This window comes from Microcaecilia unicolor, chromosome 13, assembly GCF_901765095.1.
Source record: "Microcaecilia unicolor chromosome 13, aMicUni1.1, whole genome shotgun sequence".
Taxonomy (NCBI): Eukaryota; Metazoa; Chordata; class Amphibia; order Gymnophiona; family Siphonopidae; genus Microcaecilia; species Microcaecilia unicolor.
The window spans coordinates 92,155,578-92,173,266 of NC_044043.1; the positions used below are offsets into that span (position 1 = coordinate 92,155,578).

Here is a 17,689-nt window from a genome sequence, read left to right on the forward strand (position 1 = left end):
TGGTGGAGGCGTGGAATTACCTCTCGGTGGAGGTGGTGGAGTCGAGGACTGTTTCAGAATTTTAAAAGGCATGGGATAAGCATGTGGGATGGCTTAGGAACAGGTAGAATTGGGGGTTACAGAGGATGGGCAGACTGGATGGGGCATATGGCCTTTATCTGCCGTCATGTTTCTATGTTTCTAACTATGCATCATTTTAAAACCACCCTCAGTCCAACTGCCTCTGTAGATTATTTGCATTGACTATGCTTATAAACACCAACAAAAACAAGGTTATGTTGCATGTTTTATGTTGGCAGAGTCTGACCTTTAAGAGATTCTACTTTCAGGTCTGACAGGAGGACTTGCAGCCCCTCTGGTTGCTGCTGGAGCTGCCACAATCATTGGGAGCGCAGGAGCAGCAGCACTGGGCTCCACAGCTGGAATCGCTATCATGGCATCACTGTTTGGAGCTGCCGGAGCTGGCTTGACCGGTAAGGAGAGACCATGGCTATACTATAGCAGCAACATCTGAAAGGACTCTGAGAATGTAGGGTTTTAGCCATAGCAGGAGGGTCGGCCTTTTCATTCCACAAAGTGTAAAAATATAAGGAAGGACAGAAAGGAGACGCAAGGCTATAAAGACCAATGAATGTCATTAACAAGAAGGCAGTGAATTTATTTATTATTACATTTCTACCCCGCGCTTTGCCACTCAAGGCAGGTTCAATGCGGCTTACGTAATAGTATGGATTACAGAGAATTGATAAGGAGAAAATAGGTTAACTAAAGCAGAATAATAAAAGAGATATGTAGGTAGAGATGGGCAAGAGTGAAGGGAGTAAGAGAGGTATGAGCAAGGGGTAGGTGAGCATTGGAGGAGGGGTAGAGGAGGCGGGAGGGGGGGTGGGATACATGAAAAGCATAGGGAAATTTGGTAGGAGATGTAGTCTGGGTCATTGTCGTAGTCTCCTGGATATGTGTTATGTAGATGGGTTCATAGGATTAGTTTGGGTCATTTGGGTAAGCTTGCTTGAACAGATGGGTTTTTAGTGTAGCTAGGATTACTTTTTTTTAAAGGACATTAAACATTTCTAAGATTCTCAGGACACTTAATCTGTCTTGTGGATCACACTTACCTAATACAGTCTCGTAGGTGTGATCTGAGACCGAAGGCAGATGGGATAAGAAGGATCAGGGGAATATTAAGATCCACTTTTTTCAATAGGGAATAGTTATAATTCATCACAAAGTAATCACATCCTTTGTTAAAATATGTGCCTTGGGGCTTTGCATATCACAAGAAACCTGAATAAAATTCTGTGTGCAAGATTTTTCACTCATCTTTGCTTAGAATGTCATAAGGCATCGGCAACATTATCAAGCTTCTTGACCCTCAACATCCCATTTTAGTTACACAGCTCAGAGGCGTAGCTACGTGGGGCCAGGGGGGGGCTTGGGCCCCCATAGATTTGGCCCTGAACCCCCCTGCCGACAACCCTCCCAACCCCCCCTCCCGCTGCCAACCCTCCCCCGCCGTCACCGTGGGCTACCTTTGCTGGCGGGGGAGCCCAATCCCCGCCAGCCGAGGAGGCCCTCTTCTTCCTGCAAAGGCTTCATTCTGTTTCTGACGTCCTGCCTGGGGCTTCGTCCTGTTTTTGTGAGTCTGACGTCCTGCATGTACAACTTGCAGGATGTCAGAAACAGAACGAAGCCTTCGTGGGAAGAAGAGGACCTCGGCTGGCGGGGATTGGGGTCCCCCGCCAGCAAAGGTAGGCGACAGCGGCGGTGGGGGAGGGTTGGCGGCGGGAGGGGGGTCATCAAAGTTGTTGGCGGGGGGGGGGTCGGTAATGGCGGGGGGAGCTAAAAGGTGCCCCCTCACCTCGGGCTCTGGACCCCCCTCCCGCCGAAGTCTGGCTATGCCCCTGACATATTTACTCTCCTGATGTCACCAACATCAAGAAATGGATGGAGGAAGGGCTCTGAGCTTGTTCCCACTCTGATGTTAGATGAAGGGCAAGAAGCCCAAAATAATTAGTCAATAGTAGTCACCACACTGCTTCATTTAAATATGTAGAAAACCACTTATGTAGCCCAGTTCTATAGGAAGCAAAAGAGAAAAGAAAAATGTGTATTAAACCTCTTCTTTTCAGTCAGTTGGGACTTTGGCCATTAAAGACAGTCTTAATTTGTACCATAAAATTGAGAATTTGGAAAATCTGTTGATGAAGAATAACTGTTAAACTTCCCACGGTCACCTTTATTTTCCCAAAACATTTTACTTAGAAGATATTACAAAGATGTTTTGTGTACTGCTCAATCTGAGCAAATCATGTTGTCTAAACTTTGCCATGTTTCAAGTCAGACCTCGGTACAGAATATGGCCAAGGTGGAAGTGGTTGTGTTCATACCTACTGGGAGACGGGAATTAACTATTTTTCTAGAGAATTGTACTGGTACTATTTCTTCTAGAGCCACCCTCTTGGTTGCTTTCTCTTAAACTGATAAAATATTCCCATTATGTAGCTTCCCACTATTCCAGAATCTATGGGTTAGATGTCTCCATCAACGAGCCGGTGGAGATAGAGAACTTAAAACTGAGCCGAGATGTATCTCTCTTGGCATCCAGTCCAGATCCTCAATATTTTCTATCTCCAGCAGGTGGATGGACACACTTTTCAGCCTCTGGTTCTGAGTGATTTACTCCTAATCCAGTTGGTCAGCTGGTCCCCAGTTGAGTTTTGCGGGTGACTTGAGTCTACGGAGTCATATCTGTAGTTCTTCAGATTCTTGTCTCTGGTGCCCTGCGAATTTCCCTTCCTTCCCTTCCTTCACCTCTCCCCTGTTTCCTGAGGAGCTCTCCTTTTCCAACACAACCACCTTGAAAATAAAAAAAAAAATGTAAAAAGGGAGAAGGAAAGAGGTTTACTGGAGAGCATAGGACAGATATCTGTCCTGATTCTTTCTCATTTGGTTAAGACTGCAAGCCTTGGGGGGAGCAGCTGACAACGGTAAGTCTGACCAAAATTGACATAGAACTGCTTGGAGGGCTGCAAGTTCTACTTGGTGCAAGGGAGGGATCCTGCCTCATCGTTTGGGACTGTGCTGTGCTGCGCTTTTTCCAGTGGCAGTGAATGGTGAACCCTGCGGAGGCAGTTCAGTGTTTTCTCTGCTGTGGGACCCACTGGATGGCGGGGCATTGCAGTGCGTGCAAGCTGGGAATCCTACGGGATGTGGGGGAAATGGTCGACGGCAGCACGTCTTCGCATTTGGCGCAGCATCCGAATATGCCAGGAACTTCAGGCTCTCCAGCATAGCTGGTGCTCAGTTTGATGCAGGAGAGTATGGGAACAGGCACCATTTTATTGGGGCTGACTGGCAGTGAGATACAGCCTCTCTCTGATCATGCACAGAGCACAGCCGCCATTTTACAACCTCAGGGCCCAACAGAGCATTCAGTTGCATCGGGATCTTTGGAGTTTGTATTGTTCTTACACCTGGCCTATTTAATGAAATAAGGACTGTCAGAGTTGCTGCAAAGTGCTTCAGTTTCTTGCCCCACTGCCCCTATGGCTTCTAAGAGATCTCATTTAGCCTCATCTTTCCACTCCCTGGAGGTCTGTCTCTGCTTCTCCCTCCTTATCTGATGAAGACATCGTTGAAGGAGCTGTTAGAGAAAGGAGAGCACCCTCCTGAGGAGGGGGATGACCCAAAAGTACTGAGGCATTAGCGGTGCTTTCCAGTCAGGAGTTCCATCTTCGTCAATCATGAGTGGGCCTAGAGGGCCTCCTAAGGCCTTCCCGATGCATCCAGACATTTAAGACCTGATTACAGCAAAATGAGTCTCACCGGATGCAGGGCTGAGAATGGGTAGAGACATTGCTTACATCTACCAGTTGCTTCCAGAGGAGAAAGAGAAATTGCAGCTTCTCAGGGTGGACTCCTTTGTTATGGCAGTGACTAAGAAGACCACTTACAGAATAGGAAGCTAGAAGGCTTGCTGAAACAAGCCTTTTGGAGTGGCTTCTTTGGGCCTTCAAGTGACAGTGCCCAGCTATTTTAGTAGGTCATTGTTTCAAAAAGCACAATGTAATAATAGCTTCCCCTGTTATATAATAGTGGACTCTTCCACTCCTACCCAGCTCAGCGCCTCCTCCAAAATGGTGCCTATGTCCTAGCTGTAGTCTTGTATCCATATACGGAGCCCAGTGCTCTAATCTTTAGGCGGCTACACCACTTCAAGCTTACATGTCTTGTTCCTGTAGATTGGCAGTTGCTGAGGGAGACTGAAATTTGCCCCCTGGAAAGTTTATCTGTTGCTCAGTTGTTTTTTTTCATGTGTTGACTTGCACTATATTTTACTTTGAAATGTGATGAGTATGTTCCAATTATAAGTTAACCTTGATGTCATGAGTAGTCCATGCTACTAACCCATCCTGATACTGTGCTTTCTGTGCCTTGAGGTTACAAGATGAAGAAACGAGTGGGAGCCATTGAAGAGTTTGAATTCTTGCCATTGACAGGGGGCAGACAGCTTCACATCAGCATAGCAATCACCGGATGGCTGTGCACTGGCAAATATGGTAAGACTAGGGTACGAGCCAAGAAATGACTGGCACCAAGTGAGCGAACCACCACCTGCTTCAGCAGGGCACTAGGATTTTCACTTGAGAATTGAGTGACCCGCACAGTGGAGTTTGTGCTGTTCAGTGGCGTAGCTACGTGGGACCAGGGGGGCTGGGCCCCCGTAGATTTGGCCCTGGACCCCCTGCCGATGACCCCCCCCCCCCCCGCCGCCACTGTCGCCTGCCTTGGCTGGTGGGGGACCCCAAGCCCCGCCAGCCAAGGTCCTCTTCTTCTTGCAAAAGGCTTCCTTCTGTTTCTGACATCCTGCACGTAGACGTCAGAAACAGAAGGAAGCCTTTTGCGAGAAGAAGAGGACCTCGGCTAGTGGGGGTTGGGGTCCCCCGCCAGCAAAGGAATGTTGCTATTCCACTAGCAACAAATTACATGTAGAAGTTGACCCTTGCAGATCACCAATGTGGCCGCGCAGACTTCTGCTTCTGTGTGTCTGACGTCCTGCACGTACATGCAGGACGTCAGACTCACAGAAACAGAAGCCTGCGCAGCCTTCTACATAGAATGTTGCTAGTTGAATAGCAACATTCCATGTAGAATCTCCAATAGTAGCAACATTCCATGTAGAATCTCCAATAGTATCTATTTTATTTTTGTTACATTTGTACCCTGCGCTTTCCCACTCATGGCAGGCTCAATGCGGCTTACATGGGGCAATGGAGGGTTAAGTGACTTGCCCAGAGTCACAAGGAGCTGCCTGTGCCTGAAGTGGGAATCGAACTCAGTTGCTCAGTTCCTCAGGACCAAAGTCCACCACCCTAACCACTAGGCCACTCCTCCACTCCACATATTAAACTGTACCTTCTGTACACCGCCTTGGGTGAATCTGTTCATAAAGGCGGTTAATAAATCCCAATAAATAAACTCATCATCGTTTGCACAGTATAAATGTGATCTCACATGCAGAGGATTGCAACTTCAGCTTCTCTGTGATGTGCCAGCAGTATGAATGCATGTCGTCGTGTTGGCAGAAGGACTGCTGCGTAGGTGAATTATCAGCCCACAAGAAACCTACAAGTTGAATATTTGTAAGCACATGATGCGCTGTTAAAGTGGATCCCTTGAAATGTTGTTGTGCCATATGCCAGGCCCATCTGCCGCTTCAGCTTGGAAGCAAACTAGTGAAACAGTTCACAGTGAAAGTTATTATGTGGTGATATTTCTGAAACCCCAGTTCCTATCCTTATAAAACGTGATGAAAAAAATTTTCTTCTGTTTCTCTTTCACAGTTTATTTGATCCGTTAAAGAACCCTGGCACACTCGAGCAAATTTCTTAAATAGAACACATTTCCTGTTTTGCTGTTCTAGATCTTATGGTACTACTTGACTGTTCTAGCAAATGGATGTTATCAGCTCCCACTGAACAATGTCTGCTATCACATAAGAAAAATATCATTGTCAATACCAATTTTTCTTTTCCCAAATGTTCTGCCGCCTCCTTGAATTTGCAGCTGATGCAAAATCTGACTCAAAAGAAGCTTTCTTTTCACGGATCTTCATTTGCAGATTATCTGGGAAATTCCTGCTTTATCAGGCCTTGATTCCGCCTACTCTTGCTACTGGAGCAAAAGTTCTCTAACAAAGAGGTTGCACTGTCTGATCTACTGGCCCTATAGAAATTAACCCGAGCTGGGCCCTTAAATTTAGCTAGGCAAAGAATGTGGGTAGCCCCAGAGGCATGGTTGGGGCAAGGAAACGACCAGGGGTAATTTTAACAAGCCGTCTAGATCATGCCCATAGAAAATATCTGCATATATTTACAACTGCTGTTTGGGACCCACCCCCCCCCAAAAAAAAAAAAAAATTCCAGGCTTATTTTATATCCATTGCATGTATTTTATAAAGTATATGCATAAATGCCAATCCCTCCCCAACCTGACCTCAGGTTCCTGCTATGGTTGGATCAACTTATGCACAAACAGTCTGGACAATTTTATTAAAAGCTGTTTCTGTGTATAATACAATTTTACCCTGAGAAACAGCTTTTTTAAAATTACCGCCTTAGTTGGTAATATTGAGTGCTCATTGCAATCCTAAATGTAGCTGGCCAGTGTTCAGCCAGGGTGCTCTCACATCTTTCTTTCCTCGAAACAGCCAAAGAGTCCCACCTAGCCCTAATCCTCTCCCTCACTTACATCAGATGATTTTTACAGCCCTTTCTTTTTCTCCTTCCCTCCCCCCCCCCCCCCCCCCCCCCCCACTAGGTCTGGCTCATTCATGATGTCCATCTCACCCAGTCTCCAAAGCAAGTGTCCCCAATACACACCTGATCCTCCATTAAAACTCTGGAATTCGTTGCCAGAGAATGTGGTAAAGGCGGTTAGCTTTGCGGAGCTTAAAAAAAGGTTTGGACGGCTTCCTAAAGGAAAAGTCCATAGACCGTTATTAAATGGACTTGGGGAAAATCCACTATTTCTGGGATAAACAGTATAAAATGTTTTGTACATTTTTGGGATCTTGCCGGGTATTTGTGACCTGGATTGGCCACTGTTGGAAACAGGATGCTGGGCTCGATGGACCTTTGGTCTTTCCCAGTATGGCAATACTTATGTACTTGGGATTCTGAATGGAATCTTGCTACTCTTTGGGGTTCTACATGGAATGTTGCTACACTTTGAAATTCTGCATGGAATCTTGTTATTCTTTAGAATTCTAGAATCTTGCTACTCTTTGGGGTTCTACATGGAATGTTGCTACTGTTTGAGTTTCTACCAGGTACTTGTGACCTGGATTGGCCACTGTTGGAAACAGGATGCTGGGCTTGATGGACCTTTGGTCTTTCCCAGTATGGCAATACTTATGTACATAGTATACCCCTACCTAACACCCATTCCTTTCTTCTCTGCCAATGTAATATAAATGAAGTACCCACTGACCCTCCAATGTGTTCCGCTCCACACACATACTGATATAAAATGAATAAAGATCCTCAATCTGAGCAGAAATTTCACATTCTTCCAAAGTTTTGATTGCTGAACCAACCGGAGGACATGTTTTCGCCTCTAACCCGTGTGATTTTGCTCTTAAAACAGCTAGCCTTAGAGTGATACTGAACAGTGGGCCTCAGTAGGCAAGACTGTCATTCTGCTAGTTCGGCAATATAAATTTAAAGGGGGGGGGGATGAGGTGACTTCATTTATTTTATATCAGATGGGTGAAATGGGGAATTGTGATAATATCCAGGGGGCATTTTCAATAAAATCAGGTGGGTGAAAGGTGAACTTATAAAGAAGAGAACTTAGTCCACTGGCAATGATTTTTAGGATGTTATTAGGAGGGGGGGGGCTCTAAAATCCAGAGCTGCAGATGGATTTCATCAGTACTGATGCTATCAATCTGGAAGGAGGTTGCTGGCTAGTCATTTCATTTATAGATTACCCTCTGTAACCAAATGGCCACATAATAGGAGATATGAGATTAAAAACAGCAGAATTATCCATAGTTTTAATTTGCCGAGTCAACTTGAAAAAAATAGAAGGCAAATCTCTGGCATTTTCTTTATTCATCAAGGAAGGATAAGGCAGTCCTTGTGTACTATACAGACCTATACTTTCCAAAGCAATGTTTTCACATCTGTAACCTGTTGATGTAGGAGCTCTTTTGTTCACCACTGCCGCTTCTGGTACTTTTGCTATAAGAGCTGGCGAAGAGAGGCAGCTTGAGATTCTGTACCTCGCCTGAGGAATAATCAGAGATAATTAAACCACATGGTGTCAAAATATTGCAATGTTCTCTAGTCTGGGGGCAGAGGAGGATTCACTTCTCTTCAATTAAATTGGTTGGCTGTTGAGCTAGAAAGAGATGGAGGGACTAACGAGACTGCTGACTTGTACATCGGGAACGGTTTACCTCCTTCCTACATAAAGTATCTCACATATCCTGTGTTCGCTAAGTATCTATCAACAATATCCTCGGTGCTTTTTTTTTTTTTATTGTAACAAGGATGCTGAGCTGTCCTGCTGAGTCTTCACGTTGTAGACAGAGAAAGATAGTGGGTTTGTTTTTATTTTCTCAGTGACAATCCTTAGCATAGGAGCCAACTTTTCAAAATGATTGGGGGTGCTGAATTTTTTTTTTTTTTTTTTTTTTTACAGGTGGTGCATTCCCCCCTCCCCCTCGTCCCCCTGTCCCCCCTCCACCTCCCTCCAAGTTCTAGGGTCCCCCCGCCCTCCTTCTCTCCCTTCAAGTTCCAGGGTCCCCCCTCCCTTCGAATTCCAGGCTCCCCCCTCCCTCCAAATTTTAAAAGTCATCTATTTTACCTCGTCAGGGTTAGGGCAGCAGCAGCGGTAAAATCCATGCAGGCTCGGCTCGGTGCTTAGTTCAGTTTTCCCTTCGCTCTCGCTCAGCTCTGGTCCCGCCCTTGCGTAAACAGGAAATGAGGGCGGGACCAGAGCTGAGCGAGAGCGAAGGGAAAACTGAACTAAGCACCGAACCGAGCCTGCATGGATTTTACCGCTTCTGCCGCCCTAACCCCGACGAGGTAAAATAGATGACTTTTAAAGTTTGGAGGGAGGGGGGAGCCTGGAACTTGAAGGGAATGAGGGAGGAAGGGAACGAACTTCCGGTGGGTGCAATATTGGGGGTGCTCGAGCACCCACAGCACCCACGGAGTCGGCACCTATATGATCCTTAGCCCTCTTAGGATTCTGCTTAAGTTTGAGCAGCATATGGAGCATGGGTTGCTTTGTATTTTATGAAGCAACAGCTATATGGAGCTTCACACAGTAAGATGAGTCCTAAATACAGATTGCCAGTGCTGCAGTGGATTTGGGTAATTTTCAAAGCTACCCACATTGATGCAAAGTTTGCAAGAACCTTTCCATGTGGACTTTAGTACCAGTTCTCAAAGGAAACATGCTCAATTGTTTTCTCTTTTATTTTCCTCTTCCTATGGGTACTCTTTCTGCAGAAAAGAACCAACACAGTTTTTAAACTACAAAACCGCACACATTCGCTACCCCAACCTGCACCCCCATTCCAAGAATTCCTTCATAACAATGCAGCTAACATACGTACTTTTACCTATATATTTATCCAGGTAATTGGCTCTGAATATTGTCCCTTCCTCCCCCTCCCAAGCCTTAAGGTGTAGTCATAAGACAACTGCAGAATCTTTTTGAATTTTGAGAACTTTAGGGTGACAATTCGTTTTAATTATCGTACAGCTTAAACAGATCTGACTTGAAGACTATCATTCACCTGGGTTTTATGTTGCTGGCCCTATTTTACATAGAAACAAAGAAAAATGAAGGCAGATAAAGACTGTATGGCCTATCCAGTCTTCCCATCCATCCATCTACTATCCTTTCCTCTCTCTTAGAGATCCTAAGTATTTGTCCAAAGCTTGCTTGAATTCAGACAGTCTTTTCTCTCTACCAGAAGGCTGTTCCACAATTTCACCACCCTTTCCATAAAGAAGTATTTCCTCGGGTTACTTCTGAGTGTGTCCCCTTTCACCTTCATCCTGTGCCCCCTCATTACAGAGCTTTCTTTCAACTGAAAGAGACTCGCCTCCTGTGTATCTATGCAACAGAGGTATTTAAATGCAGTGGCGTAGTAAGGAGGGCTGCCACCCGGGGCGGTTCGCCATTGCACCCCCCCTGGGTGCAGCACGATGACACCCCCCTCGGCGCATCAACACCCCCCCCCCCGACCCAGTGCCTACCCTCCTCAGCTCCCTCCAACCAGCTCCTGCACCCTACCTTTAAAGAAATTTCGGAAGCCGTGGAGAGGCGAGGCGCAGCGCCTCGTGCCTGCATGTAAAAAAAGCATGGATCGTCACCGGGCCTTCCCTCACGCTGTCTGTCCTGCCCTTGCAGAAATAGGAAGTTGCGTCAGCGGAGGGCGGGACAGACAGCATGAGGGAAGGCCCGATGAGGATCCACGCTTTTTTTACATGCAGGCTTGAGGCACTGCGCCTCGCATCTCCACGGCTTCCGAAATTTCTTTAAAGGTACGGTGCGGGAGCTGGTTGGAGGCGGAGGGAGCTGAGGAGGGTAGGCACTGGTCGGGGGGGGGGGAGCTGGCAGGGAGCACCCCCCCTTGCTACGCCACTGTTTAAATGTCTCTAGCATATCTTCCCTCTCCGCACTGGTAGGACTGCAATTGATGTCCAATGATGCCTCTCTCAGAAAATCTTTGAAGGCTTATTTAGGAAAGTTTATGATTTTTTTTTTGGCTAGGTAAAAATAAAATAAGATGGGCAGACAGTTTGATAAAGGATCTAGGTGTGTTTATGTAGTTGGACATTATGTCACAGATGGATCGCTATATAGGAGGGTGTATTTGATTTAAAATTCATGAGTAGTAGTATTTTCTGATTGTGTGTATGTTTAATAATATAATTTTTTTTTTATTTATTTTTGTTACATTTGTACCCCGCGCTTTCCCACTCATGGCAGGCTCAATGCGGCTTACACGGGGCAATGGAGGGTTAAGTGACTTGCCCAGAGTCACAAGGAGCTGCCTGTGCCTGAAGTGGGAATTGAACTCAGTTCCTCAGTTCCCCAGGACCAAAGTCCACCACCCTAACCACTAGGCCACTCCTCCACTGTTGCTACTATTTGAGATTCTACATGGAATGTTGCTATTCCACTAGCAACATTCCATGTAGAAGTCAGCCCTTGCAGATCACCAATGTGGCCGCGCAGGCTTCTGCTTCTGTGAGTCTGACGTCCTGCACGTACGTGCAGGACGTCAGACTCACAGAAACAGAAGCCTGCGCAGCCTACTACATGGAATGTTGCTAGTGGAATAGCAACATTCCATGTAGAATCTCCAATAGTAGCAACATTCCATGTAGAATCTCCAATAGTATCTATTTTATTTTTGTTACATTTGTACCCTGCGCTTTCCCACTCATGGCAGGCTCAATGCGGCTTACATGGGGCAATGGAGGGTTAAGTGACTTGCCCAGAGTCACAAGGAGCTGCCTGTGCCTGAAGTGGGAATTGAACTCAGTTCCTCAGTTCCCCAGGACCAAAGTCCACCACCCTAACCACTAGGCCACTCCTCCACTGTTGCTACTATTTGAGATTCTACATGGAATGTTGCTATTCCACTAGCAACATTCCATGTAGAAGTCAGCCCTTGCAGATCACCAATGTGGCCGCGCAGGCTTCTGCTTCTGTGAGTCTGACGTCCTGCACGTACGTGCAGGACGTCAGACTCACAGAAACAGAAGCCTGCGCAGCCTTCTACATGGAATGTTGGTAGTGGAATAGCAACATTCCATGTAGAATCTCCAATAGTAGCAACATTCCATGTAGAATCTCCAATAGTATCTATTTTATTTTTGTTACATTTGTACCCTGCGCTTTCCCACTCATGGCAGGCTCAATGCGGCTTACATGGGGCAATGGAGGGTTAAGTGACTTGCCCAGAGTCACAAGGAGCTGCCTGTGCCTGAAGTGGGAATCAAACTCAGTTCCTCAGTTCCCCAGGACCAAAGTCCACCACCCTAACCACTAGGCCACTAGGTTATGTTTCAGTTCATAACCTACCTAGGATTGTAGGATAGTGTGGGATACAGCAGCATACCTACCTTAGAGGGCACCTAGGTGGACACCCCTCCCACCCCCACCGTCGGGCAGCACACTTCCTCCTCCTTCAACCAAGATGCTGCGCAGAGCAGTCGCATGGCTGTCAGCTCTACAGGTCCTCTGACATCATCTTCCTGTTCTGGGGCAGGGGACTGGCAGAGCCAACAGCCATCCCACCTGCTCAAGCATCCCCCTTTGCTGCCAGAACCTGGGTGGACCGCCCCCGCCACACTGCCCTAGATACGCTAGAGGTGGGATATGAATAAATAAATGCTGACACTTCTGGTCTCTGTATCTGATTGATTTATTCTCCCTTTCTTTGTCCCTTAGCAAGTTTTGCAGCCCCTTGGCACAGTCTTATGCAGTCTACAGAGCAGTACTGCCTGGCCTGGGAGTCCAAGTACTTGATGGAGCTGGGCAATACCCTGGATTTATTGCTGAATGGATTTGTAAACATGGTGGCTCAGGAAGCACTGAAGTACACAGTCTTGTCGGGTATGAAGGAGGAATGTTGAGGCTATCGTGCATTTACTTAATATTGCCTCTGACTTTGTAATTACTCTGCTCTTTTAGAGTGTAAGTGGCCACACAGCACCCATAATGTCGTCAAACCTCAGTACTGGGCAGAGCAACCATTAACAGTGCCAGATGGTAATCAGATCACAACTGCACATCCGTAGCAGCCAGTTCAATCTGACACTTGAAATGATGTATTCCAAATGTTTTTAAATCAACCCTTACTTTTAAAAAGAACCGTAACATCTATTAAAATATCCTTGCAGGGGTCTTGTATCTATTAATAATTTAAATTACGTATTTCTTGATCCAAAGAAAATGCAGGAATGTATAATTTCTAAAGAAAAAGAAAGTGCTCCTACCTGAATCCTCACACAGGTTACTATGCTGTTAACACCGCTAGCGAGTACATTGGGATCCCCTCTCTGATATTATATATTTGGGTTTTTTTTTCCTTCTTTAATATAGTTTCCTATATCTTGCCTCTAAAAGTGTGGTCAGTGTAGTAGATAAATTTTTCTTTAATATTAGTAATTGAAATATCATTTATTGTATATTCTAAATTTCTAGCATTTGTTTGAATATGAATGTAATATTGAAAATGCATAAATAAAAAAAAAAGAACTGTAAATATTTCATAAATAATAATATATTTGGATGCAGGCACTGTTTATAGATAGGAACAACAAACAGGGCAAACCTCCACGATAAGTAGAACAAACCAACAGGAGTAGAGGCTGACTAACAAGACGAGCCAACTCGGGAGATGACGCTGAAAATGTTTTATTAATAGCTTGCGTAAAGGGTCCCTTATGCAAGCTATTAATAAAATGTTTTCAGCATCATCTCCCAAGCTGCCGGTTTGTTCATGTCAGGAAGTATTTCTTCACAGAGAGGGTGGTGGACGCTTGGAATGCCCTCCCGCGGGAGGTGGTGGACATGAAAACGGTAACGGAATTAAAACGTGCGTGGGATAGGCATAAAGGAATCCTGTGCAGAAGGAATGGATCCACAGAAGCTTAGCTGAAATTGGGTGGCGGGGGGAAGAGGGGTTGGTGGTTGAGAGGCTAGGATAGGGGAGGGCAGACTTATACGGAGCCGGTGATGGGAGGCGGGACTGGTGGTTGGGAGGCGGGAAATACTGCTGGACAGACTTATACGGTCTGTGCCCTGAAAAAGACAGGTACAAATCAAGGTAAGGTATACACATATGAGTTTATCGTGGGCAGACTAGATGGACCGTGCAGGTCTTTTTCTGCCGTCATCTACTATGTTACTATGTTCCGTTTATAGATAGGACCATAACCAGCTTAAATGGCTCCACTAGTGACCATCTGCCCCTTCCAACAGCCCTGGTTATAAGTTTTTTAGATATACTTCTAGGGTATTGTGTAAGCCACATTGAGCCTGCAACTAAGTGGGATAACGTGGGATATAAATGTGTTAAATAAATACCTTATTAGGTAATTCTGTTTGGTGAGGGTTGTGGGGGGGGGGGGGAGAGGGCTGTGGCAGATAAGGTGCCACCGAGGCGTATTTTCAAAACACTTAGACTTACAAAGTTCCATAGGTTACTATATAACTTTGTAAGGCTAAGTGCTTTGAAAATGAGCCCCACCCTCATATTACCCAGCCATCACAGCAGCAGTCCTTGATAAGAGGGGAAACACACTGCATGCATCCTGAATAGCATCCTGAGACATTGCTGTTGTGAAGCACTTAGAATTTCCTGAATGACAAGCAGGTGAAAACAAACAGAATGTAGACCAATCTAATCCAAAATAAAGTTTATTGATCAGAAGACAACAGAACTGGAGGGGTAAACGTACACCTGACTCAGCCAGGTTTCGCCTTGTATTGCACTGCCTCAGGGACTGAAATGCTGTTACAAACAAATATAAATCAGAATAAGTAAATAAATAGCTAAATAAAAGCACTGATCAATAAACTGTGTTTTGAATTATTTTAGTCTGTATTCTGTCTGTCTTCACCTAGTTGTCACTCTGGATTTTGTGCCCCGATTGCCTTCCTGTTGGTATTTTCTATACATTTTTCTTATCTATCCTAGCCAGATTGAGATCCTGTGCAGGACAGCTTGTTTGTATCCAAAACTGATTGTGTTTTGTGCTTGTTAGGTATTGTAAGCGCTCTGGTGTGGCCTACCTCGCTGCTTGCTGTTGCCAGCGTCATTGACAACCCTTGGGGAGTGTGCCTCAGCCGATCAGCGGAAGTTGGCAAGCATCTGGCACATTTACTGCTCAGTAGGCAGCAGGTAACTGGCTAGCAAGAACTCAGATTAATGATTGCATCTAGGATGCTTGTATGTGGTTTAGGAATTTATTTATTTATTTATTTATTTATTTATTTATTTGTAGCATTTGTATCCCACATTTTCCCACCTATTTGCAGGCTCAATGTGGCTTACATAGTTCCGTAATGGTGATTACCAGTTCCGTAATGGTGATTACCAGTTCCGGAAAAGAGAAATACATAGTTAAGGTAGAGGAGGCAGAATGGATTAGGTATTCAGGTAAGGACAGTTCATTTTATAATGAGATATGAAAGGTATTGGATTAAACTTCATTCATAATAAAAAAATTAGCTTGAACAATCAGGAATATTAAACTTCGAAACATGACAAAATTGATATAAACAATTAGGAAATAGAGCGTTACGTTTTGTGTATATCCAGTGTACATTTTGTTAACTGACATTTAGGATGAATTATTGTGGTATGCTTTCTTGAATAAATTGGTTTTCAATAGTTTACGGAAATTTTAATATGTCGTAAGTAATTTTGATGAATTTTGGTAATTCATTCCAGATTTGCGTACTTATATAGGAGAAAGTAGATGCATATCTTAATTTATATTTCAGTCCTTTACAGTTGGGATAGTGAAGATTCAGGAATGTACGTGATGAATTAGTGGAGTTCCTGGTTGGTAGGTCTATGAGGCCTGACATATACCCCGGGGCTTCACCGTGTATGATCTTATGAACAAGGGTGCAGATCTTGAATGCAATGCATTCTCTTAATGGAAGCCAATGTAGTTTTTCTCTTAAGGGTCTGGCATTTTCATATTTCATTTTGTGTTTTGTGTTTTGTGCAGTTAGAAGTTTTTTTAACTATTTGCTCCTTACAACCAGCATAGATAGCGTTGCAGTAATCTAATTGGCTTAGTACCAATGATTGTACTGGTCTGCAGAATGTTTCTCTTGGGAAGAAAGGTTTTATTCTTTTGTTTCCACATTGAATAAAACATTTTCTTTGTTGTATTTTTCGCATGGTTTTCTAGTGTAAGGTTTCGATCGATTGTAACTCCTAGAATTTTCAGACTCTCTGAAACAGGAAGGGTGAAGTTTGGGGTACTTAAAATTGTGGGTTTGTTGCATTGTGATGAAATGATGAGACATTGAGTTTTATCTGCATTGAGTTTTAGTTGAAAAGCATCCGCCCATGAGTTCATAATATGGAAGCTGTAGTTGATTTCATTAGTGATTTCTGTTAGGTCATGTTTGAATGGGATATAAATTGTGACATCATGTACATAAATAAAAGGATTAAGGCCTTGGTTGGATAGTGTTTTGGCTAATGGTGCCATCATTAGATTGAAAAGGGTTGGTGAAAGCAGTGATCCTTGAGGAACTCCACATTCCGGTTTCCAAGGAATCTCTGTGTATGTTTGTTTGGTAGCTTTTCTTTGTATTTTAATTGACTGTAATCTGCGTTGGAAATTGTCTACGGTTTATAGTGTATCGTTTTATGTCATTACTGCCCAATAACATGTACTAACTTTGTAGTAAGTGATATATTGTGATTTCCAATATTTTATCTGAATTAGCCATTTTTTTTTTTGGACAGAACCATTTTATCTGCTCATGATTCTATAATATTGATTAATTCTGATGCAAAAAAGAATGGGCGTATCAAATTATTTTAACATAATTATTTTTTCAGAATCCTCTAATAGTAAACTTGTGATTTAATTATTTCATTTTAAGGTGATGTGAATTGTATATTTATCTATTTTGAACATACTGGGACAGACCAAAGGTCCATCAAGCCCAATATTCTGTTTCCAGCAGTGGCCAATCCAGCTCACAAGTACCTGGCAAGATCCCAAAACAGTAAAATAGATTTTATGTTGCTTATCCTAGAAATAAGGATGAAAATTTTTTTTTAAGAAAATTAAGTTTTGAGTTTCTTATACACAACTACTACTACTTAACATTTCTAAAGCGCTACTAGGGTTACGCAGCGCTGTACAGTTTAACGAAGAAGGACAGTCCCTGCTCAAAGGAGCTTACAATCTAAAGGACGAAATGTCAAGTTGGGGCAGTCTAGATTTCCTGAATAGAGGTATAATGGTTAGGTGCCAAATGCGACATTGAAGAGGTGTGTTTGAGCAAGAATTTGAAGATGGGCAAGGAGGGGGCTTGACGTAGGACTCGGGGAGTTTATTCCAAGCATAGGGTGAGGCGAGGCAGAATTGTGTTTATTCCCAAAATGCAAGTAATGAATATTGACTCATTTAGTACCAGATGGAGAGGATTTTCACAAATGTTTTTTAAGTTTCTGTACTGCAATGAGCTGTCAAGCAAAACTGGGAAGGAATGGTCTTTTTGAAAATGGTAGCTGCTATTTAAACTGTGGGCTAGTATCATTGGCAGCCAGTTTTTACAGTTAATCAGTGAGCTAAACTATTAGCTTTTAACAGTGAGCAGATGCTTGCATTTCAGTTCAAGAATCAACATATCATATATCATATCATATAACACTGCAGCCAGACTCATATTTGGAAAAACAAAATACGAAAGTGCCAAACCCCTAAGAGAGAGACTACACTGGCTTCCACTTAAAGAGCGTGTTGCGTTCAAGGTCTGCACTCTGGTTCATAAAATCATTCACGGAGATGCCCGGGCCTACATGTCAGACCTTATTGACTTGCCACCCAGGAACGCTAAAAGATCAGCACGCACATTCCTGAATCTTCACTTCCCCAGCTGTAAAGGA

The 17,689-nt window shown here is 44.1% G+C and overlaps 1 protein-coding gene across 5 annotated transcripts in view; it reads left to right on the forward strand.

Annotated features, from left to right (window-relative positions):
* The window catches only part of TMCO4 (transmembrane and coiled-coil domains 4), a 231,302-nt gene that overhangs the window by 111,617 nt on the left and 101,996 nt on the right, over nucleotides 1-17,689 (forward strand). For all 5 annotated transcript variants that reach the window (XM_030186267.1, XM_030186268.1, XM_030186266.1 and 2 more), the window contains 4 exons: nucleotides 330-473; nucleotides 4,443-4,562; nucleotides 12,490-12,654; nucleotides 14,811-14,947. In XM_030186267.1, the coding sequence (XP_030042127.1) occupies nucleotides 330-473; nucleotides 4,443-4,562; nucleotides 12,490-12,654; nucleotides 14,811-14,947 (566 nt within the window). The remainder of the gene's footprint in view (nucleotides 1-329; nucleotides 474-4,442; nucleotides 4,563-12,489; nucleotides 12,655-14,810; nucleotides 14,948-17,689) is intronic.